We start from the raw sequence: 14,152 nt of genomic DNA, 5'->3' as shown, positions 1-14,152 counted from the left end.
TCCCCAAACATGGAGACAGTAAGTCCTGTGAGTATAGAAATTTTAACCAACGACCGACCGTAAGGTAGGATGCAGTATAAAAGCAGCTCTTTCTGAACTTCATTTTGAACGAAACATACAAAACCCCAGCTTATAAAGTAAGGTAGGAGGGGAGAGGAAGCGTCTTACTAGTAACACGCTCACACACTCAGCATCAGGTCTTCCAAATGCATCCACCTGGGGACCAAATGCCATGGCACACGGTGGTTCAATGAAGGTGCAACCCTGATGGGGGCTGGGGGGAGGAGGTCCCTGAAGACTCTCTGCCCTGCTTCCTCCAACGACGTGGTGCTGCAGGACGTGCCAGCACAGAAGCGCCGGTTCGCCAGCTCCAGTCCCAGACACGTTCAGCGCCCCTTCTGGACTTGCACACAAGTGAACCGAAACACCACGCCTGGCCCATGCTCTGACCACAGGGGGCGAGAACCGTCCCCCGAAAACACACTGGCCTCAGGACAGATCAGGAAACATCCAGGTTGGTGGAAACAGACAGTGCAGGGCTTATCTGGGAAAACCTCGCTGACATCTGACCTGTGTGACCCACGGGGCACCCTGACCAGTGCAGACGACAGACAGCGACTTCTGGGCTTGGGCACCGGGGAGCCATGGCCTGTCCCAAGTCCATATTTTGGAAAAGATCATAGAACATTTATATCTAACTCTCAGAAAGCAAAGCCCAGAGAGAAGTCTGTCGTTCCCACAGAATGATTTCTAGTGGAAATAATGAACAGCGGGCTCGCAAACGGGAGGAGAGGCCGGGCAGCTCCACGCCACTTTCTACGACGTGCGCCAGCTTGTGCTGACAAACCCTTCCTGGGGAAGCGTCCGCGGGGACAGGGCACCGCTGATGCCCAGAGGGCCCAGCAGGCCCAGCCTGGAGAACGTGCGTTCGCGCACACCACCGCACAGACCTCAATAAACCCCATTCAGCCGTCACTGCAGGCTGGCCTCGGCCCAGAGGGCTGTGCCTGGTACCCAGCCACCCTGGCGTCACATGCCCGGAGGGAAGGAGCAGAGGTGGAAGGAGGTGAGCAGGACGCCTCTGGGCTGAGAACACGCGAGTCAAAGGCGGGCCTCGTGGGTGTGTGTGTGTGTGTGTGGGGGGGTGTCTGGGCGTCTGGGGGGCGTGTCCCACCCTGGGAAACCGACCAAGACACTGAGTGTCCCCCGAGGGAGTTTCCTAGTCCTCTGCAAAGTCCCTGACAATCAGCAAAATAGGAAAGATTCCTACAGCATAAACACACACGTTACCTCTAGACGGGTGGGGGAGAGGAAATGCCGGGCCCCCTGGGACGCCAGGCTTCAGCGAAGAGCTGCCCGCTGCAGGGGCCCCCCAAGTGCCCGGGGCGGGGAAGTCTGATCTGTGGACGGGGTAAAGCAGCAGGGGCCAAGCAGCCTGGAACTACCCGACGTCACATGATAAACACCGTTCTTCCCACCTTGAGGTTGAAAGTGGTAACGACGTGGGAGACGCACTTTAGGACGTCAGTCACTGACCCCCCCCAACCCCCCTTTTACGGAAAAACAATTCCTAAGTCACATTTCCGTTCAGGCAAGAAGGGCTTCGGGTCAGGAGTGGAGATGGCTCATGGCTGGCCTGTCCTGCCAGTGGCTGCCCTGCATCTGGGCCACTGTCTCACCAGGACAAACATGCCGGGCCCTGGGACAGTCCAGGCCCAGAACATGACTCCTGTGACCGCCCAAGACATACCTGGAACCACTCTGCACCCTGTATTCACAGCAGCCTGACGGAGAGAGAGCGCCCAGGCCCACTGCGAGGGTGAGAGCCTGAGCTGAGAAAAGCAGATCTGACCAGAGGCCACTGTCCCCAGAGACGCGCTGAGCCTCGTCCGGGCTCCTGCCGTGCCCACGGCGTGGCCCTTGCTGCCCCGCTCAGACGCCTGGTGGTCCGGCTCCGGCTGGGCCTCAGCAAAGCGCGCAGGCGGGAGGCTCTGGGTCCTGCCCCTCCCGAGCCAGCCTCCCGGGACGGAAGTCCTGCTGGTCCCGCACCAGAAACATTTTCTTTCGTTGTTACTTGTTTATAAAGCGCTTCAGCCACTTAAAGAAAATCTGCTCATGGCACAATTTGCCTCAAATCGATTCCAAGTTGTAGAAGGGTTTTTCAACAGAAAAAAATTATAATTGAAAAAAACAAGGAAGTGGGAATGGATCTGAAATGGAGGTGGGAACGTGGGCCGCCCAGGCGTGGGGGCAGCGCGGCCCCTCCACCCTGGCCCTGTGCCTCGTTTGCCTGGATGGAGGGCAGCTGGGCCAGACAGGACACGGGGAACACACAGGGGAGGGGCTCGCGGAGGACGCCAGACGGCGGGGAGGGGGTTGCCGGGGAGAAGGCGAAACAAAGCGGCAGGATCACAGATCACAGCCCCGAAGAGGTGAAGGGGCTGCACTCGCAACAGCAGGACACGATTAGAACATCTGGAGGACGAGGAAATGCTCGTACGAGTTTTAAAAAGAGGAGAAATAAAAGTTCAATAAAGGGTGGAAGGAGAAACTTGAGAAAAGCAGAAAAGAGAAAGGGACGGACAGAGGAAGAACAAGGTGGGAAAAGAAGACGAGTACGCAGGGGGAGGGAACGCCACAGAAGAAGATAACTTCCTAGAAATGCAGTAAGTGAGTCTTCAGATCCAAAGGGTCCCATTAAACGTCCAGCCCCCTCCTAGGCACCCCGCTGAGACGGGGCCAGTGCTGCGGATGCCGGAGACCCAAGCCCCCCCCTCCACCGCTCCCAGGGGGACACACCATGTACAAAAGGGCCAGGATCACAGGAGCATCAGACTTCTTAACAGACACACTCCAAGCTAGAAAGCGACATCAGTTCTGAGCAAAAACGTTTCCAACCTAGAACTCTCTACTCAAGATAAACATCTACCTAGTGTGAATGGAGAATAATGATAATTTTCAGATGTGGAAGTTTTTTTGTTTGTTTGTTTGTTTTTTTGTGGTAGGTGGGCCTCTCACTGTTGTAGCCTCTCCCGTTGAGGAGCACAGGCTCCGGACGCGCAGGCTCAGCGGCCATGGCTCACGGGCCCAGCCGCTCCGCGGCATGTGGGATCTTCCCGGACCGGGGCACGAACCCGTGTCCCCTGCATCGGCAGGCGGGCTCTCAACCACTGTGCCACCAGGGAAGCCCAGATGTGGAAGTTTTCATTAAAAAATTTGCCTCTCCTGTCCCCTTCCTCAGGACTAGAAGATGCTGTCCAATAAAAGGAAGGAGCAGATCAGGAAAGGGAAGACTGGGGAGCTGGGAGAGAGGGGATGCCCAGGATGGTGTGGAAGATGATCCCAGGGTCAGAGGCGCCCCCCACACCTCGGGGCCAGGTGGGAGGAGGCCTGGGTCCCAGGTGACGATGTAAATGGGAAGGATGTGCCAGTCGCCCAGGTACCAGGAGACCAAACAGAGAAGGGGCCACTGTAACTCCCGGGAGCGCAGGCCGGGGAGAGGCTGAGCAGTGTAGCCGTCACACAGCCGCACTGAGGCCATCAACCAACACGTCTGATGTGGCCTCGCTGGGCTGATGGGGTGGGAGGAAAAGCCAAGTCCTCCATCCCACAGGAAGTCAGTGTATGATGACCTGAAACTGAGACACCAGAAGGTGAGTAGGTGCCGAGGGGCGTGCGGACAGGCTGGGCGTGGCCAGGGGCTGTTCTGTCCTCACCAGCCCTGCAGAATCTTCCGCTTTCTTAGATCACGTGCACATATTACTTTGATATGAATAAACCTTTAAAAAACACGAATGAAATCAGTACCACCTCTCTCCCTGTGGGCACCTGCTGAACGCGCAGCCCAGCCGTTCTACCCGCTCTGCTGGAGAAGAACCTCCGTCTCCCATCTGCAAAGTGGGGATGGCAAGGCTGTGACACCACACAGCAACACAACACCGCACAGGACCACTGTGGAGGTGAACGGATGTACTGAGCTCCCAGCCCACCGCACAGGTCCGGCGTGTATGTCAGAAACAGCTCTATTTTTTTTTTTTTTTTTTCGGTACGCGGGCCTCTCACTGTTGTGGCCTCTCCCGCCGCGGAACACAGGCTCCGGACACGCAGGCTCAGCGGCCATGGCTCATGGGCCCAGCCGCTCCGCGGCATGTGGGAACTTCCCGGACCGGGGCACGAACCCGTGTCCGCTGCATCGGCAGGCGGACTCTCAACCACTGCGCCACCAGGGAAGCCCACAGCTCTATTTTTATCACTGTTCTTAAAATCTTGTGGCTCACGACCCTAACAAGTGTATTTTAACCAAAATAATCAAACCTGAGGGTTTCACGGCCTCAGCACGGACCGTTTAGACACTTCAGAGAGGCGATTTCAGACCCAGGAGACTAAGAAACTGGAAACAGCTGCCTAGCCCTTGGTGGGGAACTGGTCAATCAAATACAGGACACGTCAAACAGTCCACTGTGCAGCCACGAGCGATGCAGTGACACAGAAAGGAGCCCGAGACACAGAGGGACAGGAGAAAAAGCAAGCTGCAGGACATTCTGAGCTCCAAGGGACCTTTCTGGGGAGGGGCCACAAGTACTCACACCCGTCAGACAAGCTCTCGGGCATGTTCAGAGAAGATGCACCTGCAAACGTGGACTTCTCTCCAAGAATGTCACTGCACGATTTTTATTTTCTGAAACATTTCAATTTTGTAGAGTGCACGTATATTGTAATATTTCTGTAATCCGGGGGAAAATAAAGGGAAAGAGAGGCCAGTCTCTTAAGAACACCTGTGCTCACTAAGAGACACTCAGTGCTGTGAAATCCCGGGACACTATTTTAAAAGGTTAACTCATTTATGAAACACACCTTGTCCCAGTGAGAACAATAAGCGAACAGGCCTGAGCCCAGAAGTACCAGGTGCATCTCCCTCTGAGGAGAGGGCAGATCCGGGCGGGGGGCCCATGCCTCCCTCAGGTCTTCCTCCAGGCTCTGCCTGCTTCCGGAAACCCAGAGGAGCAATCTGGAAAGGAAGGGCTCTCGGGGGCAGGGCACCCGGCCGGGCCTCGCCCAGAAGGCACACCCCGGAACACATTACACGGCGCCCATCCCCCGAAGACGTGCCCGAGAGCAGGGAAACAGTTGCCCCAATGCACACGAGACTGAAGCACAAGCCCAGTCAGCCTCCCCTCAACAATTTAAAGCCCAAAAACACCCGGGCACGGATGCAGGCAGAAGGAGACTATAAAGGACACGGAGGGCCGCACCCTTCTGTGTAGATGAACCAATTTTTATTTCTCCCAAGTTTTCAGATGGGGAAAGGGACCAGGTGGGTGTGAGTGGGGCTGGGGGGGGTGCGAGGGCCACGGGTGCAGATACAGGTGCGGGACCCACTGACGGCGGGTCTCCCAGACCAGCCAGGCAGGGCTCCCCACTGTGCAGGCACCTTCCTCTCTGGGTCACTCGGGGGAACTGAGGCAACGCTGCAGCTGGAAACTTCGCAACAGAATAAATCACTCTCAAGGAAGGATCCAAAGTTTGCCAGAAACACAAAGACCTTCCAACAGCCAACTCGACAACCTCCCAACTCAAGGCACTTAACACTGCAAAGTGAGTTAGGGCTGAATCTCGCGCAGCAGTGAGGCAGGACTGGGCTGGAAGGTCACGGTTAAAAGTGGTTTAGGTTCTGAGGTTGGTTGCTTAATTTTTATTTCCTACAGGGTTCCGCTAACCTTGGCCAAATTCCACAAAACAAATTACTTTTGGTTTTGATCTCTATATTACAAAAATTAAGAAACGCCTTCCTCAAGAAATAGCTTCTAAAAACTTAGTATAAATTAGCTGCTCTCTTTCTGTGCTGCTCCCTTTCTCTGGTTGAATTTCAGCACTTTTCTTAACAAGAGAGTTCATTCATTTTCTGGGTGGAGGACTTCAGGGCAGGGAAAAAACCCCGCAGAACCCGCCCCCGCCCCCGCCCGGCCACCTGGGGAAGGAGGGCGGGGGCGAGTCAGCAGGGAGGGCGGGGCCGCTCCTACAGGTGCAGCCGCTCCCCACACCTCGAGAGGACGGGCGCAGAGCCGGAGGAGGCCGACCCGGGCCGAGGCCTGCGAGCCTCTGCAGCTGAGCCGCCGGGAGAGCGGGCCAACCGGGCAGCGGGCTCAGACGCTCCAAATGGGGACCGCGGCGGGGCGGGGATTGCGTAGGGGGCCACGGGGAGGGGGCGGGCGTAGGGACGGGGACCCGGCCGGGGACCGGGGCGCGGGCCGCTGCCGGCCGGGGTCTCCCAGCCCGCCCTCTTCCCCAGGGACCTGCTATGGGCGACGGGCGCAGGGAGGGTGCCCGGGCGGGGTTGGGGGAGGCAGCTGTTTGTAAACACGCCGGCCCCGCGCCTGCGCCGGGCGCGCAGGAAAAGGATCTGGGCAGCGAAACCTCAAGGGCCTCTGAGGTTTCCAGCGGGCAATCGGATTCCGCGGCGCCAAGATAAACGGATGTAAACAGAAATCCTTTTCTGTGACACTTAAAGGCCCAAGAGTGAAAGAGCCAGTCTCAAAGTTACTACTTTCCCCGCAAAGCTGTTCTACCGGACGAACACCAGAGGCGAGTGCCCCGGCGCCCCAGCGCCCCAACCCCACTCGGGCCCGGGGTCTCCACAGTCACATGGCCGCGACTTCCCAGAACTGCGCAGGGACACCCGCCTCACTCTGCTCAGTGACACCATCTACGCCCCTTTAGAACCGCCGGCGCCTCCTAACACACAGGCGGCCGCAGCACGTGGAGCTGCTGCACTAGCTCAGCCTGCTGGCCACTGTTTTTATTCAAAATGTTACTGGGAATTATATCTATTTTATGAAGACCTCCAGGTACAAACCAAAACATTTTTCTTTCTTAAAAAGCGTCGCCAAAAAAAAAAAAAAAGCGTCGATGTGGCTGGATTACGAACTGATTATTCGCAGCCCCAGGCCACGCTAAGGCTGACCTCGGGCTCTGGTTTCACCAGGCGTGTAAGGGCTCCGAGGCCCACCCGGAGGCCCACCCGGAGACCCACACGCCTGTCTGGCTCCCTATGGCACGTAAAACACACTTGGCCACTGCTCCTGCAGCCGCTCCGAGGTGCTACTGGATAAAGGTGTCAGCGCATACAAGTTTTATCAGCTTCACTGAGCTAGAATTCACACACTACACAATTCACCCGTTCCGAGTGTACAATTCAGTGGTTTTTAGTGCATCCAGCCTTGTGTGACCATCACCTCATTCCACCACCAGAAAGAAACTCCGTGACAGTGGGCAGCCCACTCCCTTGAACCCCCAGCCCCTGGCAGCCTATCTTCTTTCTCGAAGGATTTGCCCGTTCTGGACATTTCATATCAACAGAATCACACCATGTGTGGTCTCTGGGGACTGGGTGCTTTCACTCTGCATCATGTTTTCGAGGGTCATCCATGTTGTACCAGGTGTCGGCACTTCATCCCTTTTTATGCCGGGATCAGCCTCCACCCTGTGGCTGTAACACATTTTCTCTCCACTCAGCAGCTGATGGACACGTGAGCTGTTTCCACTTTGGGGGCTGCTATGAATAACACTGCCATGAACCCTTGTGGATGAGTTTCCACGGAGACCTCACGACCCAGGGAGCTGCTGGGCGGTTAAGGTAACCCTTTAACATGTTGAGGACCTGCCAGACTGTATTCCAAAGTGGCTGCTTCATTTTACTACACAAATTTTTTTATCTACACATAAATTATACACATGTAAGTAAGTGCAAGAGCATTTTCATAGCACAACTTCATCGTTAACTCCAGTGGAACTCTCATGTTTTAGATTATTTTCAAGGTAGATGTCTGAAAGAACAGTGAGATGACATGCTAAATTTCGGGTTTGAGAACAGAGCTATTGCTGGAAACCTGAAAAGAACTGAAGAAAAAAAAATCTATCTCGTAAATCCCTAAGGACCAAATAAAATAACACACGTCCAGCGGCTGAGCGCAGGGCCTGGCATACAGCGGGTCTCCGTCACTCACTGCTCCTCTTTGGCGTCCCAGACATCTGCGATGTTGGAGGGATTCACTGAGGGAGAAAACGAAGCCCGAGGAGGCTGCAGGGACCTGCCCCCAGTTCTCCCACCAACTGGAGATGCGGCCAGAACCAGAACTCAGGTCCATGACATTTCAAAGCCGTCCCTGAACCTTCTCTCCGTGAGAGAAACGCGCCCACCCGCTCACTGGCTCGCGAGGAAACTGACTCCGAGCAACTCAGTGCAAATGACTCCACACATCACGGTAGGAAAACAAAAGGCAAAAGGGAAACCAATGGTGATGCCATGATTAACCCATCTGTGCTTCTAAGTGTAACCCTTAAAGGTGCAAAACCAGGGACCACGAGCCTGGCTGGTCAGCCAGAGGAGAGACCTGGTAAGACTCAGGGACGCAAAGCTCGAGCTCTGCTGAGAAGTGCTTCTCGGAGTGTGGTTCCCAGAGGCACCCCGGGGCCCCGAGACCATTTCAGGGGGCGTGTGAGGCCGAAACCGGCTTCATGGCGACACCGAGACACGCTCTGCCTCCTCCACGGGCTGACGTTTGACGAAGCCCTGTCCGCGGTGGCGAGCGCAGTGCATGGCAGGAACCGAGGCCCCAGCACCAAATGCACTGGTGCTCATGGCATCGCCAAGGCCGCACACACCAATAAGGCAAAGGCCAGCTTTGTTTTAAAATGTCCTCAATGAAGCGGTAAACTATTTAGAGTTTATTAAATCTCGATCCTCAAGTCCATGTCGTTCAACGTGTTTTACGACAAAAGGGGAAGAAGGCATAGGACCCCTGTTGTCGCAAAAGTACTCGTGCCCCTCAGAGGGGACAGCTCACCAGTCCCCTCTCCAGTCTCTGGCCACACACTTCACCCGCAGACCTGCCCCCAGGGACCCTCTCTGTATAACACGCCAAGGATGAGAAAGTTCGAGGACTTCCCTTTCTTCAAAATCTAGATTAACTTCTAAAACTTTGCAAAGGATTGCTACCAATAAAGTTTAGAAAAACCTAGTCCACCAAATCCTGGTATACAAACACTCCTTTTAAATAGTTTCACTGTCTTTAAAAACTGATACCTAAGCTCGTTTTAAAAGACCCTCGTATATAAAATTTCAAACCGGAAAAGTGACTAATTAAGTAGTGATTCTTCACTTTATAAAAGAATTCTCCAGAGAGTTTATTTAAGTCCTCAGGTCCCTTGATGCACTTAAAATAGTTTCAAAATTTCCATCCATGGGCAATTTTCCAGAAACATACTTGATATCGTATGAAACACAGAACACCCATATCACTTTCCTCTTTCTCGGCCGCGTTCTAAAGCACAGGGCCGTGGCTTCTGCAGAGGCAACCGCAGGAGGGGGCCGGGCCACTCACCTGATGGTGCCAGTCGGGGAGGGGACGGGGCTGACCAGGCTCCGGAGGTCCGGCTCCGGGATGTGGATCTTCAGCGGGGAGATCTGCGGGTAGAGCGGCCGGAGCGGGGACGCCGGGGCCTCCTCCTGATGGTACAGCGACGTGAACTGGATCTTTATCGCCGTGCTGGGGAAGCGGAAGGTGCACCTGCAACGGGAGGGGAGCGGGACGTTAGGTCCAGCAGGGGAGAGGTGTCCCGGCGCGTCTACGCCGCCCGCCGTCACCAGCCAGTGTGCTCTCCGACTACGCCGCGCACATACACGTACCCAAACCTGCGCCCAAACCACACCACCTCCGCTTCCCTCGGGACAGGCCGGCGAGGGCACCGGGCTCCCTCCACCATGCGTGCGACAGCAAGACCTCCAGCCCGGACAGGTCCCCTGGTGTCCCCTCCCACACGGGCTCCAGATGGCCAGCCGGCTTCCTGTCCGCCACACTCGCCTCGTGGACCCAGCACCTCGCAGAGAACGCTCCTTGGGAAACCGAAACGCCACGGTCACCTCCAGGGCAGCTTTTTAATGACAGATGCCCGTCACCCAGAAGATGGAAAGCGAGCGCTGCCTGCAGAGGCGCCAGCGGGGGTCTCGGAGGAAGCGCCTGGAACCCGAGGGTACTGGCTGCCTTCACCGTCCGTTCTGGCCTCACGAGCCCCGAGCCTCGTCTCCTCTACTGGCAAGGGACCGCCCGCCCCAGGCCACTGCAAACCCCAGTCCGTCCCTGTGTGCGCACTGGAACCCAGGGCTCATCTCCCTCCCACAAACTCTGACCTGTAAAGCAGGGCATTACTCGTCAAGCACACCTTCTAAACTGACCAGTTATCCACAAGTTTTAGGCTAACTGTGGCTAGCAGACACAGGGTGCACACCGAAAAGTCCCTGATATTTGGTCCAGTCAATTCAATTCAATTCAATTCAATTCACTGTCTAAGTAGCCAATTACCTCCCACCTCCCACCCACACAGCAAGCACTGCTTCAATCCAATTCCCTTTTGTCTTATTAAAACAACTTTGGGGCTTCCCTGGTGGCACAGTCGTTGAGAGTCCGCCTGTCGATGCAGGGGACGCGGGTTCGTGCCCCGGTCCGGGAGGATCCCACATGCCGCGGAGCGGCTGCGCCCGTGAGCCATGGCCGCTGAGCCTGCGCGTCCGGAGCCTGTGCTCCACAACGGGAGAGGCCACAACAGTGAGAGGCCCGCGTACCGCAAAAACAAAAACAAAACAAAACAAACAAAAAAAACTTTGAAGAAACAAGACTGAAGAACAGGCTCTGGGACATGGCAGGTGGTGACCTGGCAGCCCAGCTCCCAGCGGGGGTGCTCGCGAGCCTTCCGCCGGGGAGACCCACCTCTCAGGAAATGACTCAGCAGCACAAGCGTCTACTCTGAGAGCCCCTGCCTGCATCTCACAGGGAAAATCAGGAACTCCAGCTGGCCTCACTGGCCAGTACAGATTCTTCCAGAGACCCAAGCAGAGAGCGGCTGCATGTGGCTGTCCAGGTGGAGCCCTGCAGCAGGCAGTGAGACACCAAGACACCGGGAGCCCCGGCTACCCGGTTTGTATTTCCAAATCCAAAAGCAGAACAGAGGGATCTTCATACTGTGCAACAGAAGCTGTTTTCCTGTTGATGCTGTTTTGCTTCTGGGAAATTCCGCCTAAACACCAAAATGTCAGGGATGCGGGTGGGGAGGTCTGGAATGGCGACATCTTCCCTCCGGTTCTGCTTACAGGGCCGCCCCAGGCTATTTAAAAATCGCCCGCCATCTCCTTCTTGTAAGCCAGTTCAAGAAACGTTTGCTGTCCTTTCCACTTTCTTTAGTTTCCCCACCACCCAATGGAAATTTCCTCCATCAGTCTTTTGGCTAGAAAGTGACGTCACACACATGCCTAAGATGCTTTCTGAGGCCGAGGGTCTCTCCAGACCCAGACGCTGGTCAGCTTTTGTAAGTCAGAGTCAACGTGCATCCCCACCAGGTCCGAGATGGGCCCAGTGTCCCCGAGCCTGGGAACTGGCTGAGGGCTCCACACAGGTGAGCAGAGCGTGGCTGAGGGGAGCTCCACCTGTGAAGGACAGGACTGGCTGAACAGCAGGGGGGTCTGCGCGCACACACACATGCACGCACACACACACACACGCACACACACACGCACACACACCTGTTCCACCAGTGCTAGCTAGGAAGGCAGTAGTGCTGACAAACAGTTAAAAAAGAGTTTCTACGTCCCTTTACCATTTGTCTCTTCCTTCAACTGCTGCAAATTAACAAAACAAGCTACGCGTTACTCTCTGCCAGAGGCGCGTGGAGTTCTGACTTCCTGCATGGCACAAGTCCCTGTGTTAACATGAGATCGGACTACAACCTCAAGATCATGTTACAACTACAACTGTCAATACCAGCTAGAAAGAGGTTGTGGCTTCTGGCCTCTGACAGAGGTCACAAGACAGGCAGGGAATCTCAGAAAATGGGGTTTAGGGTGAAGACGAGAAAAGGCACGAGATCCGGAGAGAAGAGCTCTGGGCGGGGGTCAGTGCCTGCCTGGCCCTGGGCTGAGGGGGCAGATGCCGGGGAGCATCGTCAGGCCCCCTTCCCTCTGCTTCCCAGCCTGACTTCTGCTGTGGGACCACCTGCTGTAACCCCTCTGCAGCCCTGGATGCTCTGGGCAGGAGAGATCACCTCCAAGACGCTTTCCGGTTCAAATCCAAGACGCTAGACAGACAGCACATGCACACAGACTGGGGTTTCAGTGAAACAAAGCACAGCGTTTTATAGGTCAGGGATTTGGGCATGTCATCAGTGGCAAGGTCTACTGCCATCCATAACTGATAGCAGCAGGACAGTTTCCTACTGGAACGGTGATTTTCCAACTAAGGTTTAACCATGAACATTTTCACATTAGTTACAGCAACAGCTATTTCAAAAGCATCTCCTGACTCACTCTTCCAAAAATTATCCTGAGGCAGCTGATCTACCCAGGAGGAGGAGAAAATACCAGGAAGCTGCTTAATTTTAAACAGATGCCTCCCCAGGGTGCCCACCGAGTCTGCCAACTGTTACTTCTCTCCCTGGAACATTTTCGTTCTGGTTTAGGGCCCTGGCTGGAGCTTTAATGAGCGTGTTCTGCAATTAGAGCTACTCTCCTGAAGGCACTCCACATTCAGGCTGGACCCAAGCGCACTCTGCCCGTGTGTCGGGGTTCCTGCCGGAGGTGGGGATGCGCGCTGGAAACCACCGCCCACCAGCCCAAGGGAGGCTTCGTGCAAGCGCCCGAGCTCTGCACAGAATTCTCGCCCTGCTTTGCAGAGGCGACAGTAGTCTGGTGGCTGCCCGGCGGGGGTGGGGGTCCTGCAGACGGGCGCGGGGCTTCCTTCCTTCGGAGGCGATGCGAACGCCCAACCACCGGCTGGCAGCAGCTGCACGATTCCCCGGGTCTCCTGAAAACCACTGGCCTGGACGATCCGAGTGGGTTCTGCGTGCAGTGTGTGAGCTGCACCCAATCGAGCTGTTTTTATTTTTTCATATACATTTATTTATTTAGTTTTGGCTGCGCTGGGTCTTCGCTGCAGCGCGCGGGCTTCTCACTGCGGTGGAATCAAGCTGTTTTTTCAAACGCTCTTGCCCTGAAGCTCCTACGCCCAGGCCCGCTCTAGTCTGGGAGCGTGCAGAAGCCTGCGCTCCTGGAAACTGGGCCAAACTGGTATTGCCTCGGTTTCCTGTGAAGCTGCCCTGTTGAGCGTCAGCTCAGAGATCCCTGCATGAAGGCTGGTCTGGCCCCGCTCGGCCACTCATGAGCCTCAGGGACTCGGGCTGTCACCCACCTTCACTCCCATCTCGTCCTTAGGGAGGAAGCCCCCCACCGGCCTCACCAACAGGAAGTTGTCAGAAAAGAAACATAATTTCCCTGTCGTCATTCAGTCCTCACAGAGAGGACATGGACCACCTGTGTCCCCGGGACGGGAGGGGGCGCCACCGTGGCCACCCACGGGCTTCAGCCCCAAAAGGCACCTCCAGGGAAAAACAAGGACCCTGGACAAGTAAATGTGACACAAAAGAAAACTTCACAAGGAAGGCTGGGTGACAGGCTTGAAAACACCTCCCGGAAAAGACCAAGAAAATACAAGAAAACTTTGGAGGCTCAGTCCAGGAGGGAGAATCACTCTGCAAAGGACGCCCTTCCTCAGGCAGCGACGGGGAGGGCGGCCCGGGACCCTGCTTCGTGGCCGGCACAGAACTGCCGCTGGCCAGGAGTCGCCAGGAGGTCACACAGTTTGAAGTACAGGGTGCTGCCTCGTCAGAGGGCAAGGATGGGAGTGCTGCAGGCTAGAAATCTAGTCACCTTCCCTGTGCCGGGTCCAGCGGTCCCCCGAGATACCCAAGAGCGAAGCCTGTGTGCCCAGGATGCCACAAGCTTCAGGGGGACCATGGGGACCGGCGCCCGGGGCAGGAAACGATGCCACCGAGCCTGCAGCCTCAGTGGCCTCAAAGGAGCCACGACTCGGGTGAGACAGGCAGAGAGGCCCCAGCCCAACGGCAGAAAAGACCAGAGCAGGGTTTTCAAGAGTGAAACCCGCCCCCAGAGACCCTTGCTGTGCATCTGACCTGCGGATGTGACAGAGACAACATGCTCGGAGACTCCGGAGGCGGAGCAGCCCCAACCTGGCCTGCGAGGAGGCGTGACCGTCCCTCCCCCACCTGCCCGGCCTGGGGCACCGCCAGGAAGCACAGCAGCGTCGTCTCC

At 56.1% G+C, this 14,152-nt stretch overlaps 1 protein-coding gene across 1 annotated transcript in view; it reads right to left on the bottom strand.

The window, feature by feature from the left end:
• FOXK1 (forkhead box K1) overlaps positions 1-14,152 on the bottom strand; it is a 65,171-nt gene that overhangs the window by 12,972 nt on the left and 38,047 nt on the right. Inside the window, exon 2 of the mRNA XM_067705396.1 lies at positions 9,381-9,566. Coding sequence (XP_067561497.1) covers positions 9,381-9,566 — 186 coding nt within the window. The remainder of the gene's footprint in view (positions 1-9,380; positions 9,567-14,152) is intronic.

This window comes from Pseudorca crassidens, chromosome 15 (assembly GCF_039906515.1).
Source record: "Pseudorca crassidens isolate mPseCra1 chromosome 15, mPseCra1.hap1, whole genome shotgun sequence".
NCBI lineage: Eukaryota > Metazoa > Chordata > Mammalia > Artiodactyla > Delphinidae > Pseudorca > Pseudorca crassidens.
Note: the sequence above shows the minus strand (reverse complement) of the source record. Positions and strands in the feature narration are given on the sequence as shown.